General features: G+C 47.4%; 1 protein-coding gene across 1 annotated transcript in view; it reads left to right on the top strand.

Annotated features, from left to right (window-relative positions):
* Nucleotides 1–22,521, top strand: part of Dock5 (dedicator of cytokinesis 5) — a 178,461-nt gene that overhangs the window by 151,235 nt on the left and 4,705 nt on the right. The window contains exons 38-51 of the mRNA XM_055609624.1: nucleotides 1,252–1,371; nucleotides 3,928–4,017; nucleotides 5,258–5,362; nucleotides 6,723–6,864; nucleotides 8,323–8,404; nucleotides 8,978–9,062; nucleotides 9,843–9,929; nucleotides 12,589–12,765; nucleotides 14,055–14,138; nucleotides 14,949–15,086; nucleotides 16,291–16,457; nucleotides 20,178–20,346; nucleotides 21,192–21,330; nucleotides 22,022–22,122. Coding sequence (XP_055465599.1) covers nucleotides 1,252–1,371; nucleotides 3,928–4,017; nucleotides 5,258–5,362; nucleotides 6,723–6,864; nucleotides 8,323–8,404; nucleotides 8,978–9,062; nucleotides 9,843–9,929; nucleotides 12,589–12,765; nucleotides 14,055–14,138; nucleotides 14,949–15,086; nucleotides 16,291–16,457; nucleotides 20,178–20,346; nucleotides 21,192–21,330; nucleotides 22,022–22,122 — 1,686 coding nt within the window. The remainder of the gene's footprint in view (nucleotides 1–1,251; nucleotides 1,372–3,927; nucleotides 4,018–5,257; nucleotides 5,363–6,722; nucleotides 6,865–8,322; nucleotides 8,405–8,977; nucleotides 9,063–9,842; nucleotides 9,930–12,588; nucleotides 12,766–14,054; nucleotides 14,139–14,948; nucleotides 15,087–16,290; nucleotides 16,458–20,177; nucleotides 20,347–21,191; nucleotides 21,331–22,021; nucleotides 22,123–22,521) is intronic.

The raw sequence follows: 22,521 nt of genomic DNA, 5'->3' as shown, positions 1-22,521 counted from the left end.
TTGTTACATATGGTCTAGATTTTATTCACTGGCATAAGAAAGATCCCAGCCTTATCTCTGTGCTGGAGGAGGTCTTGTTCTAGTATCTTCTTGCATGTGGGCCTCTGTTCGTGCAATAGTGTTGCATTGTTCTGGTGGTTAATTCCTTACAGTGTGTTATCACCTGCTGGAGTTGCTCCTCATTGTCCGCTTGCAATGGTATTGCTTCCCGTTCCTTCGCATCTTTTCCAGCTGGCTTTTAGAATCCTGTAATTTCAAATGACTTGACCCTCAGGGTAGAGCTCAGTGGTAGAACATTCACCTGGCATGCTCATACCCCTGCTTGCAGGCCCAGAAAAGAAGTGGGGAAAGGAAGAAGGAGAGGGAAGGAGAACAGAAAGGAAAGAGGAGGGAGGAAGGGCCCTAACTTTGCAGGGCCCGGTAGGATAGACATGTGATTCCAGCTGGAGGAGACTGAGGCTGGAGCATCCTGCCTGGAAGGCCAGCCTGAGCAACTCTGTAAGGCCCCATGTCTCAAAAGTTTAGAAATGCAAAAATAAGGCTGGGGTTGTAGCTCATTTGCACTCCTAGCATGCGCAAAGGCCCAGTTCAATTCACACTACCACCAAAGAAGAGCAGTGGGACTCTGCTGCCCCTCTCCCAAAGTGTTAGTGAGCCCTGCCTTTGAGTGGTACATTCAGGCTCCCTGCGTGTAAGTCTTGTGTAATCCTAGTGATGTCTGGATTGTCTGACGGGCTTCATTCGATGGACAGTTTTCCTCTGCTGTCTTCTCTGTGGCTGTTGTCTTTATGGCCAGGTCCATCCTGACCCTTTTTTTTTTTTTTTAATCCCTTTGAGTCTTATCCCTCAACCTGTGTCTGTCTGTGGTTTTGCACTGTGGTGAAGGAAAGGTCTACAGACAGTGATAGTTTAACCTCCTCCCGCGTGACTGTAGAGCCAGCGTGTTTCTCTCCTCTGACTGTGTTCCGGATGCCTTCCATTGCGCCGATTTAGTGGCCACTCTCCATGCCTCCCTTCCCGGGGAATGCCGCAGGTGCCTGGCCAGGCCAGGCCATTTGGTGCCGACACTAGTTTCAGAACAAAGCTGACATATGGGCCTCTGTGTGTAGGTACTATTGTGTTTAGTAAATAACTTAAAACACAATATGGATGAGTTAACTACATGCAAACAAGTCAAAGTCACTTCCTGACTTCTTTTTTTGGTCTGAAGGTTTGCTTCACTAATCGCTGGGTTGCTTTTTTTCTCCATAGTGGTCAGACAAGCCCTGTGTGCCCCATCTGCTCCAACGGGACAGCTACTACGTTTATACCCAGCAGGAACTTAAAGAGAAACTGTATCAAGAGATCATATCCTATTTTGACAAAGGCAAAGTGAGTGTGGGGTTCCTTGCTTGTTGTTTTTTATTTTGGGTTTGTTGGTTTTGTACTACTAGAAAAAGGAAAAAAAGAAAAAGAAAACTATATTGATTCATTTCTAATGCTGAGTCAGCCGAGAACACACATAGTAAGGGAATTGTCTCCAACGAAATGACTGGGCTGAGGAGATGGGCCAGTGTATAAAGTGCTGGCTGTGTAAGAGTGAGTACCTGAGTACTGGTCCCCAGCATGCACATATAAGAGCAGGCCATGGGAAGAGGAGTGTCAGGAAGAGGAGACAGTAAGCTTTCCAGGGCTTGCTGGCCAGCCAGAGCAGCCAAAGTGGTAAGCTTCAGGTTTAGGGAGAAACCCTGTCTCAATATAGACAAGGCACAAAAGTGATTTTGGAGCTGGGCATGGTGGCACAGGCCTTTAATTTCAGCACTTGGGAGACAGAGGCAGGCAATCTCTTGAGTTAGAGGTCAGCCTGATATATAGAGTGAGTGAGTTCCAGGATAGCCAGGACTACACAGAAACCCTGCCTAGAAAAATTTAAAAAAAAAAAAGTGATTTTGAAAAGACATCCTAACATTGCCCTCTATACGGGCAAGAATACCCACATAACTCCAACATATATATATACACACACGTGTGGATACCTCCCACACTTACACACATATACACAATCACATATAAGTAAAAAATTATACATGATACATTTATATTTATTTATGTATAATTTATATATTTTACATGTATATGTGTATATGTGTATATATATGTACAACCTTCACTCACTCACGGTGGCAGCCATAGTGTGACAGGCTTCAGATCATTCACACTTCTGATGAACTAGCTAGAAATTTTGAGTAGCTGAGGGGGAGCTCCCTCAGGCTTGATAACAGAACTCTGGAGATTGCTAGAACTAATTGCTACAGTGTTGTACAAATCAGGACTGGCCAAGATGAAATATACCGTGTGGGTTCTGGAGGGGGTTTAGAGGTTCAGTGTCCTCTCTCTCTCTAGAATAGTGAAGTGTCCTCTAGATGCAAATATTATACACCCACAATTCCAGTGACTCAGGAGGCTGAGGCGGGATGATTGCTTGAGTTCAGAAATTGAGACCAGTCTGGGGTGACATAGCAAAAGCAGCCTTAAGGGTGGGGGGGTGTTTGAATCATATAGAATTTGTCATAACATAGGCATGATTGAAGTGTTAACTACATGACTGAACTCAAACTCTGGTCCCCTTTGCCTCCCTTGAATCAAGGCTGAGAACATGTAGCTCTACTTGGTGTTTTTGAGACAGAATTTTATTACATTGTCCAGGCTAACTTTGAACTTGGGATCCTCCAGAGTGCTAGACTTTCTGGGTGAGCCACACTGACCAGCTTATAGTTCCAGCTCTTCCCCCCCCCCCCCCCAAAGACAGTGTTTCTCTGTGTAGCCTTGGCTGTTCTGCACTTGCTTTGTAGACCTGGATGGCCTCAAACTCACAGAGATCTGCCGGCCTCTGCCTCCGGAGTGCTGGGATTTCAGGGTGAGCCACAGTGCCCAGCGTAGTTCCAACTCTTTAATCTCATGACGAGCCCTCTTTCTGACTCTAGCTGTGGAGTGCCCTTGAATTGCTCAGAGCAGGGGAGGGCTATCTCTAGTCATCTCTTTAGCATAGATTTTGGAGCCTACAAGGGATGCACAAGGAATAGCAAAAAACTTCATTTCCCTAAATAAGAGATAAGGGCTTGGGGCAGAATAGACCAGTTCGTTATCACATTGTATACACTGCCTCCTGGCCTTATTGTTAGTCCCTGTCTGTCTTCGAATTCTCATTGTTTATTGGAGAGAATGTAAAGACGGAATAAGCAGTGAGTATCTTGGACAGTGCCCTACTAAGAGACGCTCCACACCGTACCAGAACAACGGGAAGGCTGCATTCGGGTGCTGGTTGGGCTAGCCTCGGAGGCAGAATTGTTGCATTGAGGCTGTCACTGGTCTTGACTCCTGTGTGGGAGAAGTTTAGCTAAATTCCCTGCCACATGCCATTCGGCCCCTTCCGGTCGCTACGGACTGCTCACCTGCATGAGTGTATGCGTACCTCCCACACACACCCTGTGCACACCCCAAAGAAGAGTCTCCTAGCAGCCTCCTTTCCCATCCAGCCACACTCCCACACCCCTGGACCCTAGGAATGGCTTCTCTTTCTTTTTGCCTTGCCGTTGGTATTTTGCTCTTTAAACTCCAAACTGCTTCCATGAGACTCTAATGGCACCTAACCCGGTAATGTCTAAATCAAAAAAGAAAAAGAAAAAAAATTCCAAATTGGAAACACCGGTAGCCCCAGGCATTTCAGATAAGGTCCACTCATCCCCGGTATCCTTACAGCCTTAGGAAAGAAAGGAATAGTTGATCAAAGGGTGTATCGAGGCAGGGTCCCTTACAGATGTTCAGCCCGGCTGCTTAGTCCCAGTGATTCTGTAGGGGTGTAGGGGCGTGGGGGTGTGGGGCCGCAGCTGCTGAGTACTGTGGCTGCTGTCTCGTCCTAGTCTCACCCTGCTTTTCCTTCTTCTGAAGATGTGGGAGAAAGCCATCAAACTGAGCAAAGAGTTGGCTGAGACGTACGAGAGCAAAGTGTTTGACTACGAGGGCCTGGGCAGTCTCCTGGTAAGTCCAGGCCAGCAGGGCCGCTAAGGTGGACAGTTTGGTATATGGGTGAGAACAGTCAGGGTCAAGGGTACTCTTTCCAGTGGGAAAGTAAACCTTACTTGACTTTAAAGTGAAAAACGTGTGATCCCAAAAGCTTTGACCACTGTTCTCCAGGTTTACCCCACCCCCAACCCTTCTGAAAGCCCCGTTGGAGTGGGAAAGAAGACTTCCCTGAAGGCCGGAGCCCTGGGCCTGGGTGATCATGCCCCGTCCTGGCTACTGTGAGACCTCATCTGGTCATCAGTTCACTTATCTTAGGCCAGTGGGATGATTCAGTGGGTAAAGGCATTTGCTGCCAAACCTGACAAGCTGGGATCAGTCCCCGCGTTTCAAATGTTGGAAGGAGAGAACAGACTCTTAGAAGGTGTCCTCAGACCATGGACCATGACACATGTGCACTTACACACACACACACACACACACACACATATTCACACTAAATAAAATATAATTTTACAACGAGAGGACAGCCCATCCTTGAGGCTGGCTTTGTTTCCTCCAAGAATGCCACTGTGCATACCAGAACAAGCCGTGAATGTTTCTCCCAGAATCGAAGTGGTCTTTGCCACCTTTCTTTTCCCTCTCTGGTTGTCTTGTGCGTCGACAGTTTCCTGAGCCTTGTGTATTAAACTCAGCTGCAGACATACTTCAGCTCTTCCAAACAAGCAGCACCCACATGCACAGCGGTGGAGAGAACTCTTAGGTCGGGAGGTTGGGTGGTCATGATCACAGAACAATCTTTTCTGTACAGATCTGTTTATCAAGAGCATTTAGTGAAAACTGTACTTTACCAGCCTCGACCATTGAGGGGCTGGAAAGTCACTCATTAATTTCCTAAGCCAGCTTGAGTTAAGGTGCTGGTCACTGCAGAACGGGTGGAACTCAGCTTTGGGTTATCAGTCAAGCCCAAGGCAGTCACCCAAACCACGCACTCCCTCACATGCCTGGTTAAGTTTAGATACCAGCTGTGGGTCTCAGAAAGTGTTTGCAGGGCTCCAAGGCCCACTGTGGACCCAAGACCCAAACATCAGATCCCAGAACAGGGACACCCTGCTGCCTCCAAGGTGGTCTCCAAAGACCTTCTGTGATCTGTTGCATGAGAAAACACAGCGAATGGGCTGACCTTTTTCTCTTTCATTTCTTCCCCCTGACAGCTTCCTGGTAACCTTCTGGCGGACTGTGTTGTTTTGTTTTTCAGAAAAAAAGAGCCTCGTTTTATGAGAACATCATTAAGGCCATGAGGCCCCAGCCTGAATACTTTGCTGTGGGGTACTACGGACAGGGTTTTCCTTCCTTCCTGCGGGTGAGGAGCCTGGGGGGTGGTCCCCAGAGCCATTCGGAGTGGGGTTCTGGGGAAAGAGGAGACTTATCTCTGTTCCAGATGGGCGGCAGCAGCTGCTGTCCTATGTTCCCGCTGTGGGAGGTCGGGTCAGGGAGAGAGACCTCTTCCTGAATGCTGGCCTCTCCACCCTGAGCCCCTGACACCACTGGTATTCTGGCAGACCCTTTGTACAATGGCTTCCCCAGGTGCAAGGAAAGAAAGAAAAGCAGAGTTGGCCCCGTCCACAGGCCAAACTGGGAAGAGTGTGGATGAATGTGTTTTGTTGCTCATTCCATTTCCAGTCAGGGCTAACTCTGAAATCAGACATCCCAAGAACAAGACCACAAACATTTCCCCAAAGGAAAAGCAGTTTTTGTAGTTGTGACAACTGTGAGAGTTTCTTCTCAAAAAATTTATATACTGTCATCGTGACTTTAGACTTTAAGAAACAAAAATTTTTAAAAGAACTCTTTCAGACCTGAGCTTTTAAAATATATATTAATTATTTTTCATACTCCTAAGTTTAAAAACATAGAATGGGATGGCCATGTAGTTCAGTTGAGTGATTGCTTGCCTAGCATGCAGAAAGTCCCAGGTTCGAGTCCCAGAACCACGTGAACTGGGTATGTTTGTATATGTCTTTAATTATTACACTTGACAATCAGACCTTCAGAATATCCTCAGCTAAATCGTGAGTTAGAGGTCAGCCTGGGCTACATGAGACTGCTCAAACAAACAAAGACCAAATAAACAAAAAACAGTAACAACAACACAAAAAAAAAATTGGTAAAAGGAAGCCGTTTGCACTCCTAACAGGGCTTAATGAGAAAGCAATGGCTCCACACTCAGTAAGTGCCTACTGATTGCCTAGTGTGTATCCCGCACCTGGGAAGAGGCAGAAATGTCCTGAAGTTACGTAGACATCTCTCTGCCTCCAGGGATTCTTCAAGCTAATGGGGTCCAGGTGGGGAGTTAAATATTAACATATGAATGTAAAATATAAACTATAGCCAAGGAAAAAGGACTTGTAACCAGGGAGTAGTTACTTAAGTGACTGGAGATCTAATCATCCCAAAATACTGTAGGGATAGCAGCCTCAATCTTGACCACCAAAGTCGACACCCAACTCACATGTCCGGCACTGGGGGCAAGAAGGGATAAACCAATAGATAGGTGGTAGGTGCTGCTCACTGCTGTTGGGTATGTGGAGGATGGTCCCTGACCACTTACATGGCGGTGGATTTAGCTTCGATAGAGGAGCAAGCGGCCTTCTCTATCTTCAGCTCCTCATACCCTTCACCCTTCTTATCTAACGGCTTCCTTGGGCTTCCCTGGCCCACAGAACAAAATCTTCATCTACCGGGGTAAGGAGTACGAGAGGCGAGAAGACTTCAGCTTGAGGTTGCTGACGCAGTTCCCCAACGCCGAGAAGATGGCCAGTACCACGCCGCCAGGAGAAGACATCAAGTCATCCCCAAAGCAGCGTATCCTTGCCATGGGGACCGCGGCCCAGTGGCTCTTTACCCTGGGGTGGGCCAGGCCACGCCAAATAAACTAAGGGAGGCAACTCCTTCTCCACTGGCAGATGTTCTCTGAGCCTTCCAACCCTGCCTTCAACTGTTCAGGGTAAAAATCTTTGGGGCCTGTCGGGAAGACATAGTGAGTCACAGTTGAGTAGGAATGAATATGCTCTATAGGCAGGTGGCCAACTAAAAGGAACTCCAGGATTCCGTTGCAGACCTTGAAACCATGCACAGCCATCCATCTGCTTCCTTGATATCCTCCCAGACCATGGCTCCAGGACACCCCCCCTAGTCTGCCCTGTCTACCAAGCCAAGGATACCAGATCTGCAGTGTTTCCAGTCATGTATATGACATTGTATTTGCATATAGGCTACCTATATTCTCCCATATTCTATGGTATGTGGATGTGTGTTCATCGGTGTCGTGGGATTTGGAACTCAGGCCCTGGTGCTTGTATAGCAAGCACTTTACCCATTGATCCCAACCCCTCTTTGTTGACTTAGAGTTCCAGATTCAGTAAATGTTCTGTAAATGTTGTCACACTGTGTCATTTAGGAGGAAAGTCTGTATCGAGGGAGTACAGAAGAAAAGCCTCATTTGGTTATCTGTCTTTGGAGGCAGAACCTGTATGTACAGGGGCAGGCTATGTCTGCTCTGTAAGGGTGCCAGGAGAAACTGTTCTAATACTTTTCATCCCATCAAAGCAAGAGCCCCCACACTGGTTTTTTTTTTTTGTTGTTGTTGTTGTTGTTTTTTTTTTGGGGGGGGGGTCTGACTTCACTTCCCAGTTGTGGAATCTTGAGTTTTAGCTTATCTCAGCCTCCAGGTAAGAAAAAGAATGATCTGTTGCTGCATGTGGAGGCGCACGCCTTTAATCCCAGCACTCAGGAGGCACTCAGGAGGCAGGTGGATCTCTTGAGGCCAGCTGGGTCTACAAAGTGAGTCCAGGCAGCCAAGGCTACACAGAGAAACCCTGTCTCAAAAAACCAAAAGGAAAAAAGCAGAAGAAGAATGATCTGTCTTGTAGGTTTGCCGTGTGTTTGAAAGATAAATTCAGAACACTTGGTCCCTGTCAAGGGACTCACTCCGTCAACAGCAGCACCTAAAGATAGCACTTCTGGTTCCCTGGAGTCTGGCTGTTTCCAGGGGAATGCATATCCAAAAGAAATCATTTAAAAGCATTTCTGGCTATGTGTTCCCTTATAATACTTTCCTGACACTTATCTCATGTGGTGAGGATGTTTGCCAGGTGTCTGGCCACATGAGGTGTCCTAAGACAATCCTACATTGTGACGGTATGTGCAGGGGCGCATTTCAGTGCTGCGCTGATGCCTGCTGAAGGGAGATGAGGGGTGGTAGCAGGGACCGCCCTGCCTGTGGCACCTGCAGTGCCAGCCTTTTCCTTAATAAGCCCTCAGACCTGCAGTGCTTCACGGTAAAGCCTGTGATGAGCTTGCCGCCCAGCTACAAGGACAAGCCGGTTCCAGAGCAGATCCTGAAGTAAGTGGGTTCTTAGAAAGAAAACAGTCGGGGGAGACATGACGCCTGTGCTTGTCATAACAGTGGAAGGAAAGGGAGAGGCAAGGTCAAGGCCAGCCTGGGCTACCTAGCATGACTTCATTTAGGATGTTAAGTCTGTGAGACCTACTTCTCACTGAAAGCTTGTCAAGTTAAACATGGTTTGAAACATAGGGAAAACTAAACTTCTCTTGGGCACAGGATCCTTTAGCCCATTTATCCACTCAAACATCACTGAGGGCTAACTGGTCCCAGGGTTTGAGGTTGCTTCCTGTCTCTAGAGAAGCTGGCATGCCAGTGAGATTGATTGACAGCACTATGGCAGAGCTATGCAAATGGATCACAGATGTGGTGGGTGAACGTACCTTTTAAAATTGAGCTGTAAGATAAACTCTTCAAGTACAAAAAAATAAGATGTGTATGAAACCAGGATATGTACTCCTGGGACAGTTGGCCCTGTCAGCCATAGAGGTAAAACTCAGAGTCAGGTGTGCCACAGGCGTGGGTGCAGGCTGGTTCTATGAGGTCCAATGCATCCGCTCTGTCCTCTCCCAGCTACTACAGAGCCAATGAGGTGCAACAGTTCAGCTATTCCCGGCCGTTCCGGAAAGGAGAAAAAGACCCAGAAAATGAGTTTGCTGTGAGTCCACTCTGTTTGTCTTCTGTGGGGGGACGGGAGGGGCTGGGGAGAGGGGTGGGGGTCGTACGTGTGCATTTGGAGGCCAGAAGTCAACCTTGGGTGCCCTTCCTCAAGAGCTTCCCACCTTTGTTATTTTGACAGTGGGTCTTCCCCTGGGACTGCAGCTTATCAGCTTGGCTCAGCTGGCCACCCAGTGAACCCCTGGGGACCCTCCTCTATCTCTCCTCCCCAACAGTGGGACTATGAGCTCATGCCACCACATCTGGCTTTGCACATGAGTGCTGGGGGTCCATCTCAGGCCTTCATGCTTGCTCGGCCAGGCCATCCCCACCTGAGCTATCTCTCCCGCCGCTGTTTGCCTTCTAGTGAGATACAGTGGCTTCCCCCAGATCAGCTCACACAGCAGGTTGAAGCTTCACCTGTTGGAGAACCTTGACCTGTTGATCACTGACAGGCAGGCTGCCATCTCAGTGGAAACCTCTAGAGGGAAGTTCTCAGATGCAGGCTGTGCTTCTGGTCCTGCTACTGATACAACCCTAGCAGAGTCACACCCACACCTCCCGGCACTCTAGTTTCCATCTTTAGAATAAAAGGGCCCAAGGAGACTGACCCCATGCAGACTCAAAGCCCACGATCCCTGAGTTTTATGAAGAGTTGTATTCCATTCCCTAGAAGACACGTGAGAACGGAGTCTTCACCCCAGCTGCACCAGAGGTTTGGGGTCAATTGTGACCCGGACGCTGGCCACTGTCTCATTTTGTGTTTTCTTTCTTGTACCAGACCATGTGGATCGAAAGGACCACGTACACGACAGCCTATTCCTTCCCTGGGATCCTCAAGTGGTTCGAAGTCAAACAGATTTCAGTCGTGAGTCATTTGGAGTTGTAGCTCCGGCGGGGGGTGTGTCGTGGGAGCCTTTCCATCTGCAGAAATAATAACCGCTTTTGTTCGGTCCCACTGCAGTCTGCACCAGCTTGGCTTGCCTCCTCTGGCCGACGTTGTTTTTTAGAGGAGAAAGAAAAAGCGCGCTTGTGTAATAGGGTCGCTTTGTAAGACTGATGTTACAACATCAAGCCGAAAGGTCACGCTCAAAGAATGGTTCTTTCATGGCCTAATGAGCATTGTCCCCTGTCCTCCCAGAATACTGCCCGTGCCCAGAAACATTACTGGGATGCCTCTGGAGAGTTGCCTCTCCGCCACGTCATCTTTCCCAAAGCCCCTTCCATTCTTTTTGTTGCCTTCTTTTTCATCCCATACTGGCCTCTGCTTGGTACAACTAAAAAAGGTCTCCTATTGCCTCTCTGCCTCGGTCTTTTCAGCCAGTGTTCCTCACAACCTCAGAGTATGGATCCCACTGACTGTTTCATGTGCTCTTGTGTTCAAGGCCTCCTGTGGCTCGCCAGTGTGTGCACTATAGAGCCCATTCTCACTTCTCTCCACCTGCATTTCTCTCCATCCATCTCCACCTACCTCCATGTATTTCCATTTGCTCCCTTGTCTGTCTGCCTTGATCCGTGGCCATCTTCACCTTCTATCCACCACTGCCTGTCTCCTCCCCCCTCCGTCCACCTTTATCCATCTCCTCCCATCTCTAAGAAAATCTGTTGGAACTAAGACTTCAGTAGATTTAAGTAGTTACTGACATTAGGTCATTTTGGGGAGGCTGGCCTTGTTGTTCTCTTGCTCACTGTTCAGTTAGACCCGTCAAGCTTGGTGTGGGATCCACCTTCTCCATGCTGCCAACTCTGGAACATACAACCCTGGGCGGATATCCGTAGTGGTGTCTGTGCCCTTCACATTCTAGACATGTCTCTAACCCACCCTTTTTGAAAGTCTTGGGTTCCTACTAGAACGATACACCCGTCTCCGCCAGCTCTGAATTACAGTGGACCCACAGAATATATAATTCCCCTCTCAGCAATTCAGCCAGCCTTGGGATTCACCAGCTGTAGATTGTATACTGTGTATTTAGGTCTAGCATGACTACCTCTATTCTAAATATATACAGACTTATTCCCTAGATAATGTGTAATGTTCACCACTATAACCCTACGTTGTACCAGTCATCCAAACCCATGTATGGTGGCACAGTACATGGGTTTAATCTCATGTACCTGAGAGGCAGAGGCAGGTAGATTTCTGTGAGTTCAAGGCCAGCCTGGGCTACATAGTGAGTTCCAGGACAACCAGGGATACAAAGTGAGATCTTATCACTGATAAATTAATTAACTTTATGAAAAGATATGCATAGGTTATATGTAAATACTACATCGCTTTGGAACCAAGGCATTCATGCATCCTTAGATTTGGGTGCCTTCAAAACCCAAGAGCCAGTGCCCCTACCTATTTCTGAGCTGGCTGTGTATTTTCAACCCTTTTGTAACCAGTGCACAGCATGACACTTCTTAGCATAAAGTAGGCATTTGGGAAAAAGTTCCTGAGCTGATTATGTACAGGCAATGTTAGGCACTAATTTGGCATTCACAAACACTGATTTTTATACCCAACAGAGGGGAGAGGAGAAAAAAAGATATTCTTGGAGCCAGGCATTTTGTGGAGCTGGGCATGATGGCACATGCCTGTACTAGCATTTGCGAAGATGAATCAAGAGGATCAGTGCTAGTCTGGGGCTACTCTGGTCCTCATCATGGGTTAAAGCACATCCTGGGCAATGTAGCAAAACCCTGTCGGATAAAACAAAGAAAGGAAAAGGTAGAAGAAAAGGGAAAGGAAGAGAAAAATCTTTCCTGGCCATTCTGACCCAGAATTTGATGTATTCCTCATCAAATACTGTAGGTGCTGTAGCACTGTAGGTGCTAAGTCATATTATTTAAGAATGTTTTCTGGGTAGAGATGTTAGGAATAAAATCTTGGTTAGGAGTACATGTGGCCAGTGGTGGGTAAAGTGAAGGTACTGGTTTTTGGGGAAATATGATTTTGAAGAGGAATTTCTAGAAGAGGGATTTAGTCCCCGTGACTACTTTTTCAGCCAAAACTCAGCATGATACCTCGGTCTTCCTGTTTCTTCTGACTTCCATTAACTACCGAATCGACCCTAAGGTGATGAGGCATGGGTCTAGATATAGGAATTCCAAGATGACTTGCTTTTTCTTACCAAGGAGGTACCTGAATTTTCCAGGGGACACTTTCCATTTTCAGTGACACAGAAGAGTCTCAGGTCTACTAGCCATCCATCTCGGACACTGTGGTGGGTTTGCCTAAGAGACAATGTTGTTACAGGTCTAGATTTTTTTTTTCTTCTCACATTTTTATGTGTAGATATTTTGCTCTGAGAAACACTCATTTCCTTAACCCACATTTTACAACATTCCACTTCCTAGGAAGATTTTTCAATAGCTGAAATTTTGTAATGCACCAACAGAAAAACATACACAGAATCTTAGCAGTTGAATGCCACTGTGGATCCTGGAAATTTCCCTCTCTTGAGAAGAATGATCAGGTTTGTTTCAGTCTTTGCAGTGGAGATCACAGTGGGTCCTTCTCCCATCTGCTCTGTATTCCTCAGGAAGAAATCAGCCCTTTGGAGAACGCCATAGAAACCATGGAGCTGACCAACGAGAGGGTCAGTAACTGTGTACAGCAGCATGCCTGGGACCGGTCCCTCTCTGTGCACCCGCTCTCCATGCTGCTCAGTGGCATCGTGGACCCAGCTGTCATGGGAGGATTCTCTAACTATGAGAAGGTTAGTCGAGCCCCTGGATCTCACAGGACGAATGGACCTCCCTTTGGGTCATGCGCCACTCTCCTTTCTGACTGGGCACATGGAATTACACAGGAATTGTCCATGGCTTCACAGCTGACAGATGCCCCGCCATTCTCTCCACTGGGAGGAAGACAGCTCAGGGTTGTCCCAGAGTACAGGACACACTTCCAGTGGAGCCACTTTTAGGGAGAGTAGAGATGCTTTATATAGAGAGAGTTTCCAGGAATCTCTAGCCCAACTGTCCATATTATATGGACAGAAGATAGTTTTAGCTTGTATTAGTTACGTCTCTGCTGCTGTAATGAAGTACTATGACCAAAAGCAACTTAACGAAAAAGAGTTTATTTTGTTTATGGCTCCAGAGACATAGAATCCATCAGGGCAGGGAAGGGATGGCATGTCATGGTGGCAGGAGCTGGAAGCTAGCTGATCACATTTTCATCCATGCACAAGAAATGGAGTAAGACTAAACTCCACTCTCATTCCAATGATGGACTTCCTCCAGCAAGGCTCCATCTCCTACAGGTTCTATGACCTCCCCAAGGAGCACTACCGGCTGGGGGCTAAGTGTTCAAATACATGGGCCTTTGGCTGGCATTGCTCATTCAGACTGCCACGCAGCTTCACCACAGATTCTTCTAACTGGATGTTTCATCTGTTACTATGAAAAGGCCTCTGTAACACTGAATAGGGTTTGGCTAGGGTGCTCTTTATATTAGAGGCCATGAATTCGGTGTAGGTAAAGACAGGAATCATAGCTGTTAGGGGACGTGTTCAGTGGCTGAATATTTGGATATAGATAAACATATAGCCAGGAAACCCTTTGATGAGGCAGAAGCTTACATAGAAAAAGGAGCTGGAAGACTGACATGTGGAGTACTGGTTTCCATTTGTACACAGTATCCCAGAAGAGTGCAGGCTTTGTGGCCTGTCACTCCTGTGGCCTCATTCTGGCTTCCTATTGGCCACTATATGCTCTCGGACACAGGTGTCACCTCTCTGAGCCGCAGGTACCTACAAAATGAGGAAACTCTCCAGCTTATAGTATGGGTTTGGGGATTAAGGAAGCTGTCCTCTATATATAGAAAAAGGAGTTTATTTAATATACATTACTCACTGTGTGAGAACAGTGGTCCTGAGAAAGGGACAGATTTTCCGTTAGACCTTTCCGGGTTGACATAGAGGTTTTCTCCCTTTTGAAGCTGTCTGCCTCTCCACTGGGGTCGGGAATGTGTCATAAGTAATGTTTGCATGTGCTCTTCTTTCAGGCTTTTTTTACAGAAAAGTACTTACAAGAGCATCCTGAGGACCAGGAGAAGGTGGAGCTCCTCAAGCGACTCATCGCCTTACAAGTAGGTAGCCAAGGAGGCGTGCAGCCGACTGCGTGCAATGTGCCATGGGTATCTGCTGTACTTGGCCCTAAGGCAGGCTCCGTAGCTTAAGTGTAGCTACAGGCCACTTTCTGGGACCCCTCTCTGTGTCTCTTTCTCTCCATCTCCCTCTGTCTGGCTCTCTGGCTCTGGCTCTCTCTGCAAGTGCGAGAGAGAGAGAAAGAGAGAGGGCTTGGATGTGGCAGTACCCTCTTGTAGTGTTGGGGAGGTGAAGTGGGCAGTTTTCATGGCTTACTGACCAGCCATCCTAGTCTAGTTGATGAATTCCAGGTCAGTGAAAGACCCTTTCTTTAAAAAACAAAACAAGCTGGATGGCATCTGGGAATGACAGCAGAGGTTGTCCCATGTCCTCCACGTGTACATGCATGCAAGACACACACATACACACACATTGGCACACATAGGAATTCTGTAATCTAGTTTATTAGCCTGTATTTCATTTCTTGCTAACATATAAGGGTCGCATTCTTTTCCTTATTATTTTAATAAATACTGCTGGAAAAGCAGCCATCAACGCAGTCTAAGACCAGTGATTATCCCAGTGCTCAGTGGTAGCAGCCTTGCCAGTTGGGCCTCTCTGGAGTCTTTGGATGGTTGTCTGTTCCTCTGACAGAGGTCCCAAGCCCTTGGCTAAAGAGTGGCATTTCCATTAGCTAATTTTGTATCTTCCTTTTTTGCCTCTTGGACTCCATCCCCCTTTGCCCAAATCTCCAAATCTGAATTGTCCTCTCCCCAAGACGCTTCTCTTTCCTCTCATGCTGTTTCCTCCAGATACCCCTGCTCACAGAAGGGATGCGCATTCACGGGGAGAAGCTGACAGAGCAGCTCAAGCCTCTGCATGACCGCCTCTCTTCATGCTTCCGTGAACTCAAGGAGAAAGTGGAGAAGCTGTATGGGGTCATAACTCTGGTAAACTTTGTCCAAATGGCCCTCAGGCTTTCCCTAGTCTCTCATGACGTCATTCAGGGCTTCAGATGCCAAATGGGTCAGGCAGGAGAGCACCTATAGTCACCTTGAACCATCCCTTGGGCTAGATAATCTCAAACTTGACTGACCTTAAAAACAGGTACTTATGAAACACAGATAACTGGCTCCAGATTCCCTGGGTGAGTGGGCCCCCAGTTTACAATTTTCACACATGGCTGTTCCACCAAGGTGGCTGGACTGGGGGTGGGGCACATTAAGAACACTCAGGAGCACACCAGTTTCCTTGTTCCACACACTGGCCATTCCTTCCTGCCCTGACTAATTATTACACCTCTTCCAGATCTTTTTCGGTTTTGGTAAAAGTTTGGTTTGTCAGACCTTTAGAGGAAAGGGAGGGTTGTAAGCTGGCTTTTCCAGTGGGTGCATCTGACTGACTTCCCTGCCATCGCTGACACACTCCAGGAGGTTACGTCACTGTGTGTTTCCTACCCTCCCCCGCCCCCGCCCTCCAGGAGCCGAAAGGAAGCAAGCGCGCTGCCAACCTGCCCTCTCTCACAACTGATGGTGTCATTGGTTCTGGTTCCTGGCTGTGATCTTTGGTCCCTGAGTTCACCTTGCCCTCTCTAACAGCCTTGTTGTGAACCCCTGACTTGCACATTCTGTCCTTACATCAGAGCTCAGTGTATCGCCCCGCTAGAGTTTCCCCCAGAGGACCTTTGCCACCACCTCTTCCAGCCCTCAGTGTGTACAGTCCTGCCAGGTGTGGTGATGCACGCTCGTAACCTTATCACGTGGGAGACTGAGACAGAAGGACGGCTGAGGTTGAGGCCATGCTGAGTGAAATTGTGCCACTTGCCCCCACCCCCAACCACCTAAAGTCTTCTCCATTGTGGGACAGTAGCTCCCACAACTACTGTCTAGGCACGTGTGTTTCTTGCCCCCACGTTCCTAGACCATAAGACTGAGCTTTCCTTCACCCCACACTCGTCCACCATGGTTAGAACCCAGCCAGTGTTAGAAAGCAAATCTAACAGGATGCCACATGGGGTCGGTGAGCCCCTGGTGATGATATTTGTCGTGGAAGTGTGACATTCAGCGTTCTGGAGACTCACCCTGCTCAGCCTCCTTAGACCGCGTGGGCCGCACTGCAGGCTGCTGACCCTGAGGGGCTGTGTGTGTGTTTCAGCCACCCAGCATGACGGAGAGGAAGCCGAGCCGAGCAGGCTCCATGGTACTGCCCTACATCCTGTCCTCCACCTTGCGCAGGCTGTCTGTCACCTCCGTGGCCTCCTCGGTGGTCTCCACCTCCTCCAACTCCTCTGACAATGCGCCCTCCAGGCCAGGATCTGATGGGTAAGGCTGATCTTTGCACTTGGGGAAGGTAGGACTACTAGTTCCTTGAGATATTAGCCTTGGGCACCGAGGTGAGACTCAGTGTGTTGAGGAGAGTCGTTCACGGTTGTTGGCCCCCTTCACGTCTTGTGTTCTTCCTGAGGAACGTCACTGACAATGCTGTTACTAAAAATAAAAAAATGAAAAATTCATCTTTTACCACCTACTGAGCACAGTTGCCTTCTAGGCACAGCTTCATTTCTCATCACATATATCATTTTAAAAAACAATTTCAAACTTAATTTGCTTTATCAATTATTCAGAGAACAGTATAGTGTAAAATTCCAAAGGTAGGAAATGATACAACACGCATATGCACACAAAACATCTTAATGAGTTTTTAACATTCAGTTTATTAGAAACATCAGTAGATAGTTTTCCATGCATGTGTACGTATGTGTGTGAGAGAGAGAGAGAGAGAGAGAGAGAGAGAGAGAGAGTGTGTGTGTGTGTGTGTGTGTGTGTGTGTGTGCTCTTCGTGCAAGCATGTGTAGAAATCCGAGATTGGTGCTGGGCTATCTTCCTCAGTTACTCTCCACCTGACCTTTTGAGGCACAGTCTCTCCCTGAGCCTGGAACTTACTCTGTAGGTAGACTGGCTGGCCGGTGATCCCTCAATCCCCGTCCTTGCCTGCAGTGTGCGCTGCTCCGCCCAGCTGTTTCTACATGGGCGCTGAGGATCTGAACTTGGGGTCTCATGCTTGTCCAGGTAGTTAGCTCACTAAGTCGTCTTCCCAGCTCTCCACATCTCATCTTAATCTCTGCTCCTGACTACCAGTACCACCTCAGAACTGATGTGAGCACTCAGGCTCCTATGAACCCCCTAGGGTAGCTCTTTATAGGAAGTCAGGCACCGAAATGCGTGCTCTTCTCTGCGCTTATTTCTGTGGATCTTTTCATCTACTGGGCCTTGAAAAAACACCGTGTCTCAGAATGCAGTACCCCTCCTTTAGCTGCAGATATCCTGGTATATGTCTACACCACACCATCCTCCACCAGCGGCCAACCAGTGGACAGCAGACTGAATTCAGTACTCCAGTACTTTTTCAAGATAAATATTGAGTGCCACTCCCTTATATGTATCAGCAATTGATGTATTTTTTTTTCTTTTTGTCAGTTTAAATCTAGCAAAAATTATTAGGGGACTGCTCTGTGAGGATGAAATGTTATTAAATTACAAAAATCAAAATACAGAAATTTGTTCAGCAAGTGAAATAGTGAATGAATAGGAAATGCAATATAAGGAAATTGTTTAGATGAAAACTATAATAATGGGGAAATAACCGTGAGAAAAGATTTAGGCGTGTACAGTATTGGGTAGGTAGGTAGGTAGGTAGGTGGGTGGGTGGGCGGGCAGGCAGGCAGATATTGCTGCTATTTGATAAAATGATGGAGAGATGATAGATGTTAGAGAGAGAAGAGATTTAGGTAGAACTTCTAAAAGGAGACATTACCTTGAAATAAATAAGACAAAGAACTTTCAGCCAGGTGTTATGGCTCATACCTACAATCCCAACACTCAAAAGGCTTAAGAAAGGAAGATTTCTGAAATTTCAGGGCTACCCTAATCTCTTGTCTTAGTTCCTATTCTATTGCTGTGAAGAGACACCATGACTAAGGCAAATCTTTGAAAATAAAGCACTGAATTGAGGGCTGTTTACAGTTTCAGTTGGTCAGTCTATTATCATGGTGGGGACATGCGGGAACATGGTGGCACTCCTGGTGCCAGGACAGTGGCTGAGAGTTTCATCCTGATCCACAGAGGTGGGGGGAGAGACAGATAGACAGGCTGGGCGTGGGATTTTGAAACCTCCAGCGATAAACTTGCTCTGACAAGGCCATCTTCAAGTCCTTCTCAAATAGCGCCATTCCCTGATGACTAAATGTTCAAACCAAAGAGCTCGTGGGGGCCATTTCTGGGCAAACCAAGACAGCAATATTGTGACACCAGACTAAAAGCAATAACAATAAAAACCTACAAAGAAGAACTAGGAATCTGAAGGCCACAACCACAGTAATGTCAGTGCTGCCTCAGGCACCATCCCTTGGGGTCATAGCTGGTGACAACAATATTTAATCCAGGGCTTAAGAAAGGGAGAAGTGGCCTGCTAAGGAGATCAACTAATACAGAGAGTGACTCTTGACCCGATCCTAATTCTGTCAAGCCACCTGAAATTTGAAGATTGTATGTTTGATGAGATTAGGGAATGACTCAGTTTTAAGCATGATAATGGCACTGTGGTTATGAAAATGAGACCTTGTCTTATAGGAATGCCCTCTGAAAATATGGTAGCTATGACAGCAGGCATCCCCTCCCAAGTCATTTAATAAAGGGCGGGGCGGCTGTAATTGGGTATGTAGATGAAACAAGACTAGCTCGAAATGAAACTCAGTACTAAACTGTAACAAAAACTTTGCCCAATCTAACTTGAGTAATCCTCCTGCCTCCACTTACTGCGTAGCTGGGACTATAGGCATAAGCTGTCATCCTCAGCTCCAAATACCTTATTTTTACTTAGTAATAAGTAAAACCAAGATTTAAAAAATTGGACTGTCTCTTTCATGAAATACCCAGTTATGTCTTAATTTTTAAAAATCAGGCTACTCTTTGACTGGGCACGGTGACACATGCCTATAGCCCCAGCACTCTGGCAGAGTGAATCTCAATGAGTTTGAGGTCAGGGTGGTCTACAAAGTGAGTCATGGACAGCCAGGGCTACACAGAGAAACCCTGTCTCAAACAACAATAGCAACAAACAAACAAACAAACAAAAGGCTACTCTTTCTATGTTTTGAATCGTAAAGAAAACCTGCCCTCACCTAAAATATTCACGTCATGTCTCCACCCCTCCCCTCCGTGTGTAGTGTTTGATCATGATTCTTCAGTGGACCAGTTTTCGTTATGGGACTTGGAAATCTAGCATTATACCTAGCAGGCATTTCTCAAAAACACTCATTGGTGCCGAGCGTCCCGTTTTTGCAGATAAGGAACCTGAGATTGTGCCCAGGTTACCCAGCAAGTCAGTGTGGGTAGAACTGACGCGGGCCCAGCAGCCCCAGCACACAAGCTGTGACCCACTACGGAGAGCTCCAGAGAGATGTGTCACTCTTTGACCTGACGGGTTCTGTCTTTTTCTCTTCCCAGAAGAGAGTATATACTGATGGGGCCTGGGGAGCTGAGTCTGTCAGGAAAGCGCACGAGCACGAGGACCTGGGTTTGAGTCCACATCAAAGCCAGATGTGACAGCACACATCTGTAACCCCCGTGCTAGGGTTGAGTGGAGATAGGCAGGCTCTGACAGCTCTCCGTTCAGTGAGAGGCTCCGTCTTAAAAAATAAGGTGGAAAGTGATAGAGGGAGATGCTCAGTACTGACGTCAGACCTTCACACGTATGCTTGCATGCCTGCACGTGACCTGCACACACACGTGCATATATCCATAAGAGAACAAATACATAACATGCAGGGGCAAGGGGTGATAAAGATTCACTAATATTTTCTCCGTTTCCCATGATAATCTCATTTCTGTACATTTTACTCTGAGTTGTTTGTTTGATCGTTAGACTCTGAGAACCTGACAAGTTGGATAAAGATGGAGTGGAGGGTCTTGCTGGTGCGGTGTGGTGAAGTCTTATCATTCTGGGACCAGTGCTTTGTGACTTTTGTCCTTCCTGGCTGACAGGTCCATCCTGGAACCACTGTTTGAGCGCAGAGCTTCGTCGGGTGCCAGAGTCGAAGACCTGCCACCCAAAGAAGACAGTGAAAACCGGATTAGCAAGTTCAAGAGAAAAGACTGGGGTCTGAGCAAGTCACAAGTCATTGCAGAGAAAGCTCCAGAACCTGATATAATGGTAAAGAGAGAGGGGGAGAGAGAGAGAGAGAATGAGAACAAACAAGTGCAAGCCAACACTGGCCGGGTACCACTGCCTGCCCCTCCACTATTACCTCTTCAATCACTGCACAGCAGTGAGTCACAGAGAGAAGGCTGGCTGCAGCTAGTCTCAGGACACAGCAGCCCGTGGTGGTGTCACATCACAGATGGCAGGGAAAAAGCATTACACAGAGAGTCTCAAGTCTCTAAGTCAATATCGGCACAAGATCGCATACCCACAGCGTCAGCACGTGGGTTGCACTTGGAATTGTGGCTCTTGCCACTGCGTTCCGTGAGTCGGTGCAAACTTTTTCATTTTTAAAGCAGACGCTTCTTCCTCTTCCATAAGCCACGCCAAGGTGTTAAATGTTTGCAAGACCAACTTTCACTGAGCGTCAAAGAATCGAGCCGGTGGTCAGACCAGAAGTTATCTGTGTTTGGGTGTCATTCCCAGTGTGTATCTCTGCCGGAGTGTCTGCTGTGTAAAAGTGACAATTGGAGAGGGCTGGGTCAGGAGGGAAGTGTGAGGAGTGGGTGGGCATGACAGCTTGCATGCGGTTTCCGTGCATGGCTAAACTAGCCAGAACATTGAGCTCTGGGTTCAGGCGTATTAGTGGAGAGGAGTAGATAGAGTCAGATAACCAAGCCAGCCTGGTCCTCACGTGCGTGTGTACCCACACACTAGAGAACAGAAAGACAAATGGCCCTTGGAATTAAGCCCTTCTGTTAGTTTCTGTCCGCCATGTAAGGCTGTTCTGGGTTTATTGAGATGAGCAAAGTCTACCATGAGGGTTTAATGTTTTTGATTTCTTCCTTTGTCTCCAGAGCCCAGGCAGAAAATCCCAGAGGCCAAAGAGTCTCCAGTTGGTGGACAGCCGGCTGACACCATTCCACAGCTCTTCACCCCCACAGTCTACAGCCTTGAGCCCACCTCCCCTCACTCCCAAAGCTACAAGGACCCTAAGTGAGTTTTTCCATATCTCCTAGATTCATTCTGCTAGGAAATGGAGTATGACCATGAACCTGCCAGTTCTCAGTCAAACCAGCCACAAATTGCATGAGGGTGTTTGGTTTTATCATCAAAGGACTGGAGTTGCACTTACTTCAGTAGCAACCTTAAGGGTCTTCCTGTCCCTTTCCAACCACGAGGCACTTACAAAGTTGTCACTGACTAGTTAGACCCATTCAGGGCTAATAAATAGGCCCAGTCCCTATGCTGCTGTCAATCTGAGACCAGCTATATAAAGCGCTCGACAACTTGAAGGTTCTTAGAGGCATAGGGAGCACACATCTGCCAGAGCCAAATAAAGACAGTGGGCAAGGGTTTGGTGCAGCCAGGTGAGGCTTCCTGCAGAGCATATATATTTCGCTAAACACAGGGCATATCAGAGAGCATTTTCCTAAAGTGAGGAAATGTTCTCGTCCCCAGCTTAAGAGTAAACGTTGGAATTTACGCTTCAGAATGTCATGTGAAGCTTTCTGGCTAATTAAAGGGCACCTGTGGTCATGCTGGTCCTCTCCATTCTTTCCATAGAAACCTCAGAAATGGCTACAGCAATGCGTATGAGGCTAGTACAGGTTCCCTGGCGGCAAGCATTATTTTTATGAGGTGTCTTGAGTAAATCGTCACTCTATCTCTTTTGTATCACTTCCAGGCTCCCCATCTTTGCAGACCGATGGGCTGATGGCTGCTGTCCCTCCTCCACCTCCTCCCAAAAGCAAGCCCTATGAGAGCAGCCAGAGGAACTCAGCTGAGGTAGGAACCCGCCCCTAGGAAGACAGACAGTGGGTTATCCACGCTGTGTAAAAGGGAGGATTTCCCTCACGTGTGACACTGTAGCTAGCGCTTGGTTCACTCCTGGAGCCTTGGGAGATGGGAAGGGAAAGATGCCAGGAGCCCGCTTCATACAGTCATGTGATTGGAAGAAGCATGGTCTCTGCTTCCACACTGGTGGTAAGATGAATGAGTTCAAGTTCACACCAGAACATATATTGGTTCTACAGTAGACTGAGATGGGTTCATTCCTCCTTTCAATAAATATTTACTAAGTGCTTCGTAAGTATATGCCAGGTACCCAGCCTGGCAACCATGTGGTGTGATGCTAGTGTGTGTGTGTGTGTGTGTGTGTGTGTGTGTGTGTGTGTGTGTGTGTGT

Source organism: Psammomys obesus, unplaced genomic scaffold, assembly GCF_907164565.1.
Source record: "Psammomys obesus unplaced genomic scaffold, mPsaObe1.curated_primary_1811, whole genome shotgun sequence".
NCBI lineage: Eukaryota > Metazoa > Chordata > Mammalia > Rodentia > Muridae > Psammomys > Psammomys obesus.
Note: the sequence above shows the minus strand (reverse complement) of the source record. Positions and strands in the feature narration are given on the sequence as shown.